A 14,403-nucleotide genomic window follows, 5' to 3' on the forward strand; every position below is an offset into this window, starting at 1 on the left:
TGTCTCTCTTTCTCTCAGTAAATAAATAAAATCTTTAAAAAGAAAAAAAAAGACCCTTCCAGAAAAGTGTTAATATGTGTAAAAGGTGAGCAGAGAGGCCTGTGTTTTATATTTAATTTGGGTGGACCTGGTATCTGTTAATTATTGTGGTTCCCCCACACACCTTATCAAAAGTAAATTAATTTGATCTTTGTAAAAACAAATTTAATTTATGTATTTTTAAGTAGACTCTAGGCCCAGTGTGGGGCTTGAACTCATGACCCTGAGATCAAGAATTGCATGCTTTACCTGCCGAGCCAGCCAGGTGCCCCTAATTTGACTTGAAAATAAAAGAGGAAATACTGCTTTTAGTTGTTAAAACTGTAATCATTTAAGATGCCCAGACTCAGAGCCCAGCTTGTCTGAATTGGAAACCTAATGAAAAGTACCTGCCTCTCCTGCTTTGCAATGAGGAAAGTAGTCTCATTCCACAGTCATGCTCTGTGACCTGGTGAAGGACTTTGAAAAGGGCCTTCCATCCAGATCTCCTTAATTCAGGAATACTACCTGACATGAAGCTTTGAAAAGGAGATGAAAACCTTCTCAGTTGCATATTCAAAACAATCTTAAAAGTATTGTTGGGCCTCTCCTTTTGAAAGCTATCCTCTAGGCTTTCAAGACAGCAAAATATATATAGGGTAGTCCCCATTGTTGGTCTTCCTCACTGATTAATCCATGCTGATTTGCCTTTGTTTCAACTATGCTAGAGCTGAAGGGCAGTTCTTTTTGTTATTATTCAGTTGGAATGATTTCATGCTGCTTCTGGAGGGAATGAAAGGAGCTAAGGCAGTGGCTGATTAGGCCATGTGGTGCAGCAGTCTCATTTGTGGACCTGCCATTAGGGCAAACTGCGAAGTACTGTACAGACCAGCTAAGAGCTAATGGTGGGAAAATACAGTCTTGTGTCCTAGACTAGGCATAGCTTGAGAACAGGTCTCTCTAATCATACTGTCCTATAGGTAAGGACGTAATAAAAGCATATAGCTTCATCTCATGTCCTCTTGTCCATTAGATTCTTTATCCCGTGGTCTTCTAATTCAGGTTAGAACTGTCGTAAAGGTAGGACTGTTTGGCAGACCTTTGTATCCCAAGAACACTGAAGCAGTTTTCTCAAGTGTATTGTGTTGTACTCTAACACTTTACTCTCGGTCCCAAAACTTACTTTTGATGCTTTCCCAAGATACCTTCTTAGTGGAGCTGAAACTTTATTTTGGTGATCATTTCCCAAGACCGACAATTTTTAGGTTGAGAGATCCACTTAGGTTCTTGTTCCAAATGCCACCCTAGGTGTTGATGAGAGTGTTTTTCCTGGGTTAATTTTTGCAGTGATATGGTGTGTCTTACTCTCTTTCCTTGAAAATTGTTACCAGCTTGTTTTTCCCATTATTTTATTCCCACGTAGGTTCCAAATAAGTTCCGTTATCCATTCTACTACGAGATGTGTTGGTACGTGTTGGAGCGCTATGTGTACTGCATAACAAACCGCTCCCACCTAACTAAGGAATTTCAAAAAGAGTCCCTCAGTATGGGTAAGTGTCCTGCGTGAACATGCATCTACCTGCTTGGAACTACCGAGTTCATTCATTGGAGTTGAACATTGGTTACAGCTGAGCTCCTACCCAGACATGAATTACTAGGCAACATGAAGTATCTGGATCTCCTCTTTGTCTGAATTGTTAATACTTAGCTCCTTAAGAAAGATAGTCACTTCTCTACTATATTTATTATCTAAAGAATGGTCTTTGGTACAATAAAAACTAAATGTCGTCATGCTAACTCTTAACTGTATTCCAGGCACATTACTAAGGAGTAAATTCTGTTATTACCTGTAGGTATAGGTATTATCCTCATTTTACAGATGGTGACATTAAGTTTCAAAGAAATTAAAAAACCTGTCCATGATCCTATAGTTTATAAATGTGAAAGCTACAGTTTTAGTCAAGTTGGTAAGTCTCTAAAATCTATACCCTTAACCTCTATGCTTTAATGTTTCCTCAACTTATATTTTGCCATCCATTTTATTGGATGGCAAGATACTTTGTTAGTTATACATTTTTAGGTTGTTTCATGCCTTGAGGTATAGAGGAGTCAACAGTGTAACATCCTATGGTCATGTCTTTCACAGAATCTTCGATCTAAGCCAGATAATTTTTTTTTGCTTCAGCATTTTCCTTTGAGGATAGTTTATATTCTTGTTTGAAAATAAAAAATGATCACCTAGTACATGAAAGCAGGATACAGAATTTAATTTTATATGCCACATATCCCAACGCAATCATAGTCATACACATACGCAGTGAAAAAGATTCAGGGGTGCCTGGGTGGTTCAGTAAGGTAAGCATCTGCCTTCGGATCAGGTTGTGATCTCAGGGTCCTGGGATCTAATCTCTCAGGGTCCTGGTGTCCAGCCCTGCAATGGGCTCCCTGCTCAACAGGGAATCTGCTTCTCTCTCTCTCTCTGCCCCTCGTCTTACTCATGCCCTCTTTCTCTCAAATAAATACATAGACGCTATAAAAAAAGAAAGGAAAAAGGATGGAAAGAAAATACCAGCTGTTGAGTTGTTACCCAAGGTTAGAGGAATAAGGGATGACTAATACCTACTTCTTTGTACCATCTTACATTTTCTAAATTATTACTGATAAACATATTACTTGTTTTCCCATTTGGATTGGCTAATTAATTTTTATACTTTTTTTTTAAAGTTTTTACTTAAATCCCAGTTAGTTAGCAGGCAGTGTAATACTAGTTTCAGGTGGACAGTATAGTGATTCAGCTCTTCCATAGAGCGCCTGGTGCTTCTCACAGCAAGAACGCTCCTTAATTCCCATCACCTGTTTCACCCACTCCCCCACCCACCACCCCTCTGGTGATCCTCGGTTGGTTCTGTATAGTGAAGAGTCTGTTTCTACTACTACTTTCCTCATAAAGGACCAGTGAACAGTTAACAGCTTTTCCTTCATTAGATCTTTATTTTGACTATCAAAATCTTTTTTTAAAAAAGATTTTATTTATTTATTTGACAGAGATTACAAGTAGGCAGAGAAGCAGGCAGAGAGAGAGGAGGAAACAGGCTCCCTGCTGAGCAGAGAGTCATACATGGAGCTTGATTCCAGGACCCTGGGATCATGACCTGAGCCAAAGGCAGAGGCTTTAACCTACTGAGCCACCCAGGTGTCCCTATCAAAATCTTTTTAAAAACACTTGCTTTGTTTTGTTAGCCATATTTGAGATTTCTTTCTTTTTTTTTTTTTTTTTTTCAAGATTTTATTTATTTGTCAGAGAGAGAGGGAGAGCGAGCGAGCACAGGCAGACAGAATGGCAGGCAGAGGCAGAGGGAGAAGCAGGCTCCCTGCTGAGCAAGGAGCCTGATGTGGGACTCGATCCCAGGACGCTGGGATCATGACCTGAGCCGAAGGCAGTCGCTCAACCAACTGAGCCACCCAGGCGTCCCCATATTTGAGATTTCAATTCCGTAGTTTAGTTTTATGACCAAAACTTTAAAGCTTTTTTTTTTTTAAGATTTTATTTATTTGACACAGAGAGAGAGATTACAAGTAGGCAGAGAGGCAGGCAGAGAGAGCGGTAACCCAGGCGCCCCATAACCAAAACTTTTAACAAAACTGTATGTGCAGGCACCTGGGTGGCTCATTGGGTTGGCCCTCTGCCTTCAGCTCGGGTCATGATCTCAGGGTCCTGGGATCGAGTCCCGTATCGGGGTCTCTGCTCAGCAGGGAGCCTGCTTCCCTCTCTCTCTCTGCCTGTCTCTCTGCCTGCTTGTGGTCTCTCTCTGTCAAATAAATAAATTTAAAAACAAAACAAAACAAAAAAACTGTATGTGCTTCGTACTGACTGCTTTTTAAAAAGTTAATGAAGGGGCACCTGGGTGGCTCGGTTAAGTGTCTACATTTGGCTCAGATCATGATCCCAGGGTCCTGGGACTAAGCCCCACATTGGGCTCTCTACTCAGTGAAGAGCTTGCTTCTCCCTCTGCCTGCCACTCCCCCTGCTTGTGCTCTGTTTATGTCAAATAAATAAATAAAATGAAATAAAAAGTTAATGAAATTATAACCCCAAATTTTAGTCTGAACTTGGAATTAATTTATAGCCATTGTCAGCTGACTTGTTTCTAGCACACAGTTCATGGACTCTTCAATCTTTTGAAAAATCAGTTGATCATTGCCTTAGCTGTCCCACTAACTCCGGATCCTGTTCTTACCTGTAACTACGATTTTCAACAAGTGGCCATAGCTGGGATAAGGAGAGACCATTTTAAAATGTCCCAGCTTTGGGTGCCTGGGTGGCTCAGTGATTAAGCCCTTGCCTTCGGCTCGGGTCATGAACTCCGGGTCCTGGGATAGAGCCCTGCACCGGGCTCTCTGCTCAGCAGGGAGCCTGCTTCGCCCCCCTCTCTGCCCGACTCTCTGCCCGACTCTCTGCCACTTGTGGTCTCTCTGTCAAATAAATAAAATCTTAAAAAAAATGTCCCAGCTTTGTCATTTATAACCCCAGGGTCCCTCCCATGCCGCCTGTTTCTCTCGTTGATCACATGGTCAAGTGGCTTGTTCTTTTTTTTTTTTTTACTGGCAGATTTGGAGTTAAATGGGTTGGAATCTGGAAATGGGGATGAAGAAGCAGTGGATCGAGAACCAAGGCGCCTGAGCAATAGGCGTTCTGTCCTCACGAGCCCCGTAGCCAATGGGGTCAACCTGGATTATGACGGACTGGGCAAAAGCTGCCGGAGTCTTCCAAGTCTGAAGAAAACCTTGTCAGGGGACTCCTCCTCTGACTCTAGCCGGGCCTCCCATAACGGCCAAGTGTGGGATCCCCAGTGTAGTCCTCGAAAGGACAGGCAGGTGCATCTGACCCATTTTGAGCTTGAAGGCCTCCGCTGTCTTGTAGATAAGTTGGAGTCTCTGCCACTGCACAAGAAGTGTGTCCCCACAGGGATAGAAGATGAAGATGCTCTTATTGCCGACGTGAAGGTAAGGGTGGGTTATGTGGCATGGGAGCCACTCATCTGGCTCGGGAAAGCAGCTTCGCATTTCTTAGAAAGTATAGGAATTCCGGGTAATCTGTTTCATTCAGAAAGAAATTAATATATATTTTTTTTTTTTTAAAGATTTATTTATTTATTTGACAGAGATCACAAGTAGGCAGAGAGGCAGGCAGAGAGAGAGAGAGGAGGAAGCAGGCTCCCTGCTGAGCAGAGAGCCCGATGCGGGACTCGATCCCAGGACCCTGAGATCATGACCTGAGCCGAAGGCAGCGGCTTAACCCACTGAGCCACCCAGGCGCCCCGAGAAAGAAATTAATATTTACTGGTGTGTGTGTGTGCTGTACAGTGTTAGAATTCCTAAAGTGAGGTTAGGTCCCTGCTGTTGAAATACTAACATTTATATGTTCAATTAGGACTTAAATTTAGTCCTAAAAAACACAGATTTCAGATTCATTCTAAAAATAAAGGAGACTCTTCGTTTTTAATACTAAGTAATAGTATTAGGAAATACTATTTAAACAAGTTACCTGCAGATGAAGAGGCCTGTTTCAGAATAAAAGTGGCCAATAACAATCTCTAGCAGTCTCACCCCAAGCAGATAAGGAAGAAGCTCTTTTCCACTGGTTGATGTTGAGTAGCTTTCGCATACTTAGTTTCATTTTTATCTACTTTTAAGATTTAAATTTTTAAAACCCATTGGAAAGCTTCTGAGGAAGTGTCATTGTAAATAAACATAATCTGTCCCGTGGCGCCTGGCTGGCTCTCTCAGTGGAGCATGCGCCTGTTGATCTCTGGGTAGTGAGGTCAGTCGCATATTGAGCATAGAGGTTTAAAAAAAAAAAAAAAAAAAAAAAAAAGACAGACATAACCTATCTGATTGCTAGATCAGGTTTCTTCATGTTATAGATTTTTCTTTTTCAAGAGCTCTCCCAGTATTAGTGATTTTTCAGAGCTGTCCCACCCTTCATGTATTAGTCTCAAAGAAATGAGCTTCTCAGGGGTCCAGGTATCAACTTTCTAAACTGGAGGAAGTTCCTTTAAGTCTTTCCTCACAAGTAACCATTACCATAAACCCCAAAAACTCTACAGGCTGGGAATATCAATTTTCTTTGTAAGTCATCATTTGGAGCTACAGTTTGGATGCAGGGCATGGATATGTGAATTAGAAAGCTGGTTCGCTATTGGTAAATAAGTGTTTATTTTCAAAATTTGTCATACAGATTATTTTAAGCCACAGAAGTATTTATATTGAATAATTTTATGTGGCCTAAGGAAGATGGGCTTAATATCTTAGTATGTCTGTTCCATTTCTGATTTCCTGATTCACATTTTTCCTTGGCCACTTCTGCCAACCACCTCAGGAAAGAATTCTGTAATCTGGGATAGGACCTGAACTTTTCTTTCTCCTGCTTTTTCTTTTTATGTTAAACTTTTTAATTGTATCTTACTGTTTAGGCATCAGTGAAAGGGTAAAAGACTAGAGGCAGAAAAGAGTGGTAACCTGGTGAGGTTGGTCCTCTCCAGTAGTGACAGAAGTGGGACAGTTGGTTTTGTAGTTTGGTTTTACAAGGTTTGTTCTAGAAGAGACAGGTGGTATCATTGTTGCTTATATTTAGGGGAGGAAATGGCAGAGGTCTAGGTAGGTGTGGTCTTGTTTCTATAATGATTAATATGCTGCAAAACAAACTTAACCATACTTTCCCAGACTCACAAACTAGATTCTTTTTTTTTTTTTTTAAGATTTTATTTATTTATTTGACAGAGAGAGATCACAAGTAGGCAGAGAGGCAGGCAGAGAGAGAGAGGAAGGGAAGCAGGCTCCCTGCTGAGCAGAGAGCCCAATGTGGGGCTCTATCCCAGGACCCTGGGATCATGACCTGAGCCGAAGGCAGAGGCTTTAACCCACTGAGCCACCCAGGCGCCCCACAAACTAGATTCTAAATTCACTTTCCACCCTAAAGTGAGCATTTAAATTTTTTCTTTTCCATTGTGATAGGACATACATTTATATACTTTCCTGAGAGTTTGATTATAGCATCTTTACCTTTTTCCCCTCAGACGTTTCTTTTGTATGTAGCTATTCCATCATAGATACCTGTAGGAAACATTAAATTAATTAACTTGCCTATAGGATCCCTAAAAAGAAAGATTTCTAAGTTTATATCTCACTGACATTCTTTTGGTCTGGGTATCTATATTTCTGAATCATGAAAAAGAATAGGGGAGTTGACTTCATTGAATCCAGTTGTCGGAAGCCATATTATAATCCACTGGTCAGTTGTAAAGGGTCAGGTGTCATGATAGAAATACAGATGCTCCCTTAACTAAAGTAGTTAAAGATATTTGAGGAGGCAGAGTGGTAGAGGAAAATATAGAAAAATTTGTGTCAAATATCTAAGCAGAGTGAAAGGAGGCAGGAAGAAAGGGAATGAGTCAAAAAGATCTTTAAAGAGGGCTCTGAGCATTATGGAAAGAGTCTAGGGAGAGCTTCCTTCTGTTTGTCAGGAATCATGAAAAACATGGTTGCCATCACTGGCTAAGGTAGAGTGGCGTAGAGACCAGAGCATGAGGAGGGAGTGGCCACCAGGACGACCTACCTGCGGGGTGACAGCGTTTGATTATTCCTGCAGGGGCTTGTCCACACCTTGTCTTGTTTGCCCTGATAACCGTAGTTAAAGTAAAGCTGATTGCAGAAGACGGCAGGCTGAGACCCCAGCTCTGCAGGTAGTTTTCACTTAAGGTCATGTGGATAATCATGCCTGCATTTGACCATTTATGTTTAGTCTGAGCTTCAGACAATAGTGAATTTAGAGCCTGAATACTTTGAGAATCTGAACATCACCAAAAAGAAAAGAAGCACTGGATTGGGTAGGTGCCACTCCCGCACAGCTGGAGACTGCCGTGCTCGAGAACTTGGAGCTGGTAGCATAGAGGCCTGTGCTGCAGTGGAGGACGACAGCAAGCCTGGAGTTTACTCTTCCTGCAAAGAGGGGGATTGCTTCTTGGTGCAGCCTGTGTGGCTCTCACGAAGACCCAGTAGCGGGGATGAGAGTAAAAGTGATAAGATGAAAGATCCGTAATTCTGTATCCCTGAGAGAAAAGTCCTTTCTCGTGATGGTGGGAAAGGGCTTTGAAGATTCCAAACATTAAATTCCACGTTGTTGAAGAAAGATTGTAGAATATAAAATTGGAAGGGGGTTTGATTTAAAAGGGGGCATTAAAAAGTGTTGACTTATTGGTAACAGATCCGGGGAAAGTAGTCAGTAGTGTGTCTGGGAGGTACGTTGACTTGGACTCCTAAAAGTAGAATGGAGTTCTCTCGCACTGTGAGATACTTCGCATCTCTGAAACCGGGAAGTCTTGTGCTTGATAGATGTTGACTAGAGACAGAACTTGGTGCAGTGTGTATAGTACACTGCCATTAATGTGAGAAAAAGTTTCTTTTGTATGTGCATCGCAGGGGTGCTGGAGAGAGGGACATGCCATCTGCTGCCAGTGGGTCACAGCAATGTGGTGGGCGTCAGCTGGAAGACTAAGTTTTTAATCGGACTTTACTGTGTTGTTTGTATTTATTTTGGTTATAAAGGAGCTCTTAATATACGTACATAAGTAAAAGATTTTTAGTGTATCAGTGTATTTGGCTACCCAACTCAGTGAAACAAATTCAGTGTTTACTGAATATTTACTTTATATTATATTACTAAATATATGTATTTAGTAAATACATATATTTAGTAAATATATATATAGTATATATTATATTACTAAATATTTACTTTCTTGGTTTCTCTAAGCTATTTTGATGAGCTTAGCAAACATGTGACTTTCGGTCAAGATACTAGATATATGAAAGCCTATTTTCTCTAAAATAACATCCACCTCAGTGGAGCTATTCTGAAAATTAATGATAATATTAGTAGAGTACTTAATAATCCATATCACTGTTAGAGAAAACAAAATTAGATGTTACAAATCTATGAAATTCATTTATTCCACTTCTCCGAATAATGCCTGCCTACTCTGTGCCAGGAAGCAGGCTGAGTGTTGGAGTAAATACGGAGACGTGCTATGGATCAAGCCCTCAGGGGGAGTACAGGTCAGTGTTGGAGCAGCCATTTAAATGGGCTGAGAAAGTCAGCGCGTTCTAGGTTTTACAGGCGCTGTGCGTGGTGTAGGGTGCCAAGTGAGCACTGGGTGTAGTGGGTGGATCCTGTCCTGAGGGAAGGAGGTACCAGTCTTCCTGATTCAAGAGTTAAGGGGCACCTGGCTGGCTCAATAGAAGGAACATGTGACTCTTGATCTTGGGGCCGTGAGTTTGTGCCCCACGTTAGGTAGGGAGATTACTTAAAAATAAATAAATAAGGGGCCCGGGTGGTTTAGTCAGTGAAGCATCCTGACTCTTGATCTCAGGGTCATGAGTTCAGGCCCCACATTGAACTCCATGCTGGGCATGGAGCCCACTTCAAGAAATAAATAAATAAAAATAAAAAGTTAGCCTCGCCTGGGTGGCTCACTCAGTTAAACATGTGCCTTCTGCTCAGTTCATGATCTCAGGTTCCTGGGATTGAGCCCCTATCAGGCTCCATGTGCAGCAGAGAGCCTGCCTCTCCCTCTCCCGCCCCCCTTGCTTTATATGTGTGAAATGAATAAATTAAATCTTTAAATAAAATAAACATTTCAGGTGAGCTCTTAAATAAAAAATAGAAAGTTAATAAACTTTCCTGTTAGATGATATAGATTCATTGCCAACATTATATAAATGGCTCTCAACTTATAAATTCCAGAGTTGTTCTTTGTGGTGCATAGACTACTACGGCTGCTCTGATCTGAGATGCTAACATTTTGCAACCATGATCTAAAAATTTACAGTCGGCTCCATCTCAGGAGTGTGCTGGAACTGAAAGCAGAGAGTCATGGTTTCAGATAAGTATAGACACTAATCACAAGTTTGCTTCATCTGACACTTTGGGGGTGACTCGGATGCTAGTTAAAGAGAACTGGTAGAGGACCCTGTATTGGATCTTAATCTTTAATAAAACTAGATGAGGGGGGAGAAGGCAGCCTCTATAAATAAAACTCCATTTGCAGTTTTTACTGTTATTTGTAATAATTCACACATTGTTAATAAGTGGAAAGTTTTATTTTGTTTACTTATACTTACTATTTTTTTTTTAAGTAAACTCTCCACCCACTATGGGGCTTGAACTCACTACCCCAAGATTGAGTCTCATGCTCTACTGACTGAGCAGCCAGGTACCCTTAAATAGAAAGTTTTAAATAATTTAACAGCTATAAGGCATATAAGGTTAGATTAAAATGCATGTAATTCTTCAAAGTGTTTTTATTACATTCTTGTATTACATGTCAGGTTCTTACTAATTCTGATCTTTATTGCCTATCTTATTCTAAATTAATAGAAAAAATCAGCCTTGTTTAATTAATGATTTGGAAACTTACTTGAAGTGAGTTCCCTAGTATCTTATCTGGTTTTTGTCCTTTCCTGGTGACCTTTAGGGTTTTCACTTGCTACAACATGACAATATGTTTTCCTAAGTATTCGTTTTTTTATCATCCCTCTAGGTTAGATAGGACCAAGACCAAAACAAGGATTTTCTAAGAAGACCTCCCACACCATCAAGGAAAGTTTGTCAAACATAATAGGCTGATGGCACTTGGTCTTTGAGTCTTAAGATAAAGTGCAGACTAGAGGTTCAGGATTAAGATGATCATAGAACCTTTTCAAGGAAGAGCTCTACCAAAAAGCACAGAACTCCCACCTTTCCTTGGTAAACTACTGTGAATATGTAATAGCCCCTGGCCTAGACCCCATAAAGCCCATATTGTAGCCCCTGGCCTAGACCCCATAAAGCCCATTAGCCGCTGACTCTGCACCAGAAACTCACTGAGACAACTGTCCTGAAAATAAATAAGAATGTTTCCTAGCTAGGTTCCCAATGGCCTGAGGGCTTTCAAAGCAGCATCTGTAATTCCTGAAAAAGCCAAGTTACATTTATGAGAGTCTAAAAATTACATAAATCTGGATCCAAAAGATACACTGTAGCCTGAGAGAGAGTGTGTTCAGTCTGAGCTTCTCCCTAACCGTGATCAGTGCATGGAGAGTGTGTGACACACATCATTCAAGGGGCTGTCAGAAGTGGCGTGGTTGAGGTGTCTGATAAGATGCAGGGTCGCCTGCTTCATCCAGGGGACATCAGGAATGGGGCAGGCAAAACAAACGACTAGATAGGAAATGTGCAGGAGTGCTGGTGTCCTGGAGAGTCTGAGGAGACTGGTGGGTAATGGAGTTAGCAGACACAGATTCAGTGGCTCCTTGTGCTGGTTCCGTGGCAGGAGAATAAAGCACCTGGACCTGAGATTGAGCCTCAGCTCGCTGGACTTGGTCGTGATGGAACTGCTAGAAGCACTAGCTGCCTAGGCATTGCTGTTCGGTGGTGGAGTGCCCAGTCGCAACCAGAGGCAGGCATCTGTTGTAGAAATAGTTGATATTAAACAGACATATGTATTGAATATCTCAATATTGGTTGAAATGTGTTGTTCCTGAAGGTTTTTCTGGAAACACGTATGTTCGTTGTGAATTCTGGACTTGGGAGAGCAGCACTGAGGGCAGGTGAAGCAGGCGGGTGTGCCGGCAGAAAGGGGGCTCAGAGGAGCTCAACCCGGGTGCCTGGCTCTTGCACAGGCTGAACTTCGGGCGACTTCCTGTTTGCCTGAAGAGCAGGGGGGACGGTCATGTGTGTTTGCTCCCCGGGAAAGAGTGCTGCTGTAACAGTAAGAGGTGACCCTGCGTTGAAGGGTGTGGACGGAGGCAAGGACACTCACGGGCGCAGATGCAGAACGGGTTAAAGCCTTTCCTTTCGCTGGCGCCTTCCGAAGTCGGCCGGAGGGAGCCCTCTGGGGCCGGCCTTGGGTTCTCCTATTGCAGTGGTGGTGGGAGGGAGGGGGCGGGGGCGGGGGCGCGGCCTAGCTCGCCTCCTGGGCAGCCTTTCCTCCAATCACGGGGCCGACAGCCCTCGCCGAGCACACCCCCTCCCGACTCTGCAGCAGGACGGCTGGGCCCTCTGCCTGGCTCGCTCACTCGAGCTCAGCTCCCCCTCCTGCCATCTTCCGTTGCAAAGCATTTCTGGGAGCTGCATGTGGGTGACGCAGCAGCATTGTTCGCAGGCACAGGAAGCCGCGGCTGAGCTGAAGGGCTCGAGAAGGAGCTCAGAACACGACAGGCTGCTCCCTCCGGGTAGCCTGAAGGGTTATAACCGGACTGCCCTGCCTGATGTACTTTGGGAGATTCCAGAATTTTCAAGTAAATTGGTATTTTCCTAGAGGGAGAAAACCTAACTCCTTCAGCACAACTTCCAATACAGAAAACAAAACAAAGACGCTGGGAAAACTTCAACCAAGAGCCTCGGCAGCTCCAGAGCGACGAGAAACGCAAGGTCAGGCGGGCGGGCGGCAAACCCTTTCTGACTCGGGGTGTGTGTAACTGTAGGGACTTTGTCTCGGCGGAGAGGCAGAAGAGCAGCCTGCCGGGCGGGTCCCGGACAATGCTCAGGTTACTCAGTGCTGCGGGAGCCCGGGAGCCCTCACCGCACTTGTTCCCTGTCCTGGTGGGCTCTGCTTTTGAATTGGGTCGCTGGGCTTTGGGGAATCCTTTTCCCTTCTCTGCCCAGACGCCCGCTGTTCTCTTCCCCTTCCTGTGATGTGTCGGGTGTGGGCTTGTGTTTGAATGTTCTCCCGAATGCCAGGAGCCTAGATAGGCGTCAGCCTTTCCGCACTCCACCCCCGCTCTCCGCTCCCCGTCCCAAACCCCCTCTGGTGAAGGGTGGTGGCTTCTTTATATGGTTTCTTAGAGGGCCTCATCTGGAGTCTGCCTTTTTGGATGAAGCGGGGTGAGCTTGGTTGTATGGCCCCAACAAAATAAGGGTTGGAAGGAAATCTGCATTTCCCTCCACACCCACACGGACCCCAGCAAGTGAGCAAGTGAGCGGTATATGCGTGAACAGCTGCCCCCCCTCCACCCCCACGCAGAGGCAGTTTCTCCACCTACCTTTCCCTGTCCCCCACACAAAAAATCGTGCAGGTAGAAGGAGACTGCTTTTGGTGAGCAGTTAGGTTCCTTTCCTCCTCAGACAATCGCAGATCTTTCTGTGCGGTCTGTTTTGCTGAAAGTGGAAAGTCCCTGTTTGTGGACAGCTCAGTGCTCTCCGGCAGAGGAAATGGGCAGAGTCCTACTCCTCGGCAGTATGACGTGGGGGAGGGGAACTATGTACTCCCTAACACACACGTTGAATGGACCTGAATTTTTCACCCTAGGGAGATTAGGAGCCCGTACCAGAGCCTAGTCCCACGTGGCACCGCACCGCCTCTTCACCCCCACGCTGGGCTGGGCGGTGTTGAACAGGAGGCTTCAGAATAGGATGCCATAGCAACTTGAAGTAAATAAAACGTCTGCAAATGAAATCAGTTTGGGGGAGGGTGAGAGGCATCTGGAGACTTGGCAAAGGGGATCTTCGTGGGGGAGCTTCCTGGGTGTGAGTTTTAAAGGGTCTTTCTGAGTCCCAACTCTGGGATTTGGATCATGATCCTTAGGTTAGGATGAAAATGCTTGGTAGAGAAGTGCTTCATGCCTCAAAAAGTCCTGGTCTTCTAGGCAGAGCCTGCAGGAATATGGAAATGATTATTAAAGATGGCCCAGGTGTGCTCACGGTCCAGGATCAAAGTTTAGTTGTTGAAATAGTTAATATACTAGGGAGGGCAACCTGAAAGGAATCTTGTAACTTGCCTTCTGGATTTAGGGGTTTTTTGCTGTTACCTTTGCATTAGGGCTCATGAGGTCAGGGAAAGAGGGATCTCATTCTGCTAGGTCTGGGATTCAGAAGTTTTCTGTGTAAAACATAAAGACTTGTTTCCAAGTAACAGTAGACCAGCATGAATCACTTCAGCGGCAGTTTCTTACTGTTGCATTGTCTTCAAGTCGTTCAGACTAGATTGGCTAAAGCCATCAAAACTGTTGTCCCCAAGATTGTTCCTGCTCTGTTTATAAGAATAAAGCCAAATACTTGACTTTATGTGTGTGTGTGTGTGTGAGAGAGAGAGAGAGAGATTGATCAATTGATTGGTTGATTTGAAGTTGAGATTTCTGTAATCAACTTTAAAAGAACAGAGCTCTGGGTTGAATCAAAACATTAAGACTCTGCGTTTCATATTAATTAATCCAGCATTAGCCAGTCTTTTTTGCCACTTTGCTGAGATCTACAAAATGAAGGCAGTACTTACTTCTTGATAATATTCATTGACTGGTATTGAGAAGTTAAAGGGGCAGTATAAAGTTGTACCGCCATATATAGAACTG

General features: G+C 43.5%; 1 protein-coding gene across 4 annotated transcripts in view; it reads left to right on the forward strand.

Annotated features, from left to right (window-relative positions):
- KDM2A (lysine demethylase 2A) overlaps positions 1-14,403 on the forward strand; it is a 115,060-nt gene that overhangs the window by 85,692 nt on the left and 14,965 nt on the right. For all 4 annotated transcript variants that reach the window (XM_059148781.1, XM_059148775.1, XM_059148791.1 and 1 more), the window contains exons 11-12: positions 1,442-1,568; positions 4,628-5,022. In XM_059148781.1, coding sequence (XP_059004764.1) covers positions 1,442-1,568; positions 4,628-5,022 — 522 coding nt within the window. The remainder of the gene's footprint in view (positions 1-1,441; positions 1,569-4,627; positions 5,023-14,403) is intronic.

Source organism: Mustela lutreola, chromosome 1 (assembly GCF_030435805.1).
Source record: "Mustela lutreola isolate mMusLut2 chromosome 1, mMusLut2.pri, whole genome shotgun sequence".
NCBI classification, from domain to species: domain Eukaryota; kingdom Metazoa; phylum Chordata; class Mammalia; order Carnivora; family Mustelidae; genus Mustela; species Mustela lutreola.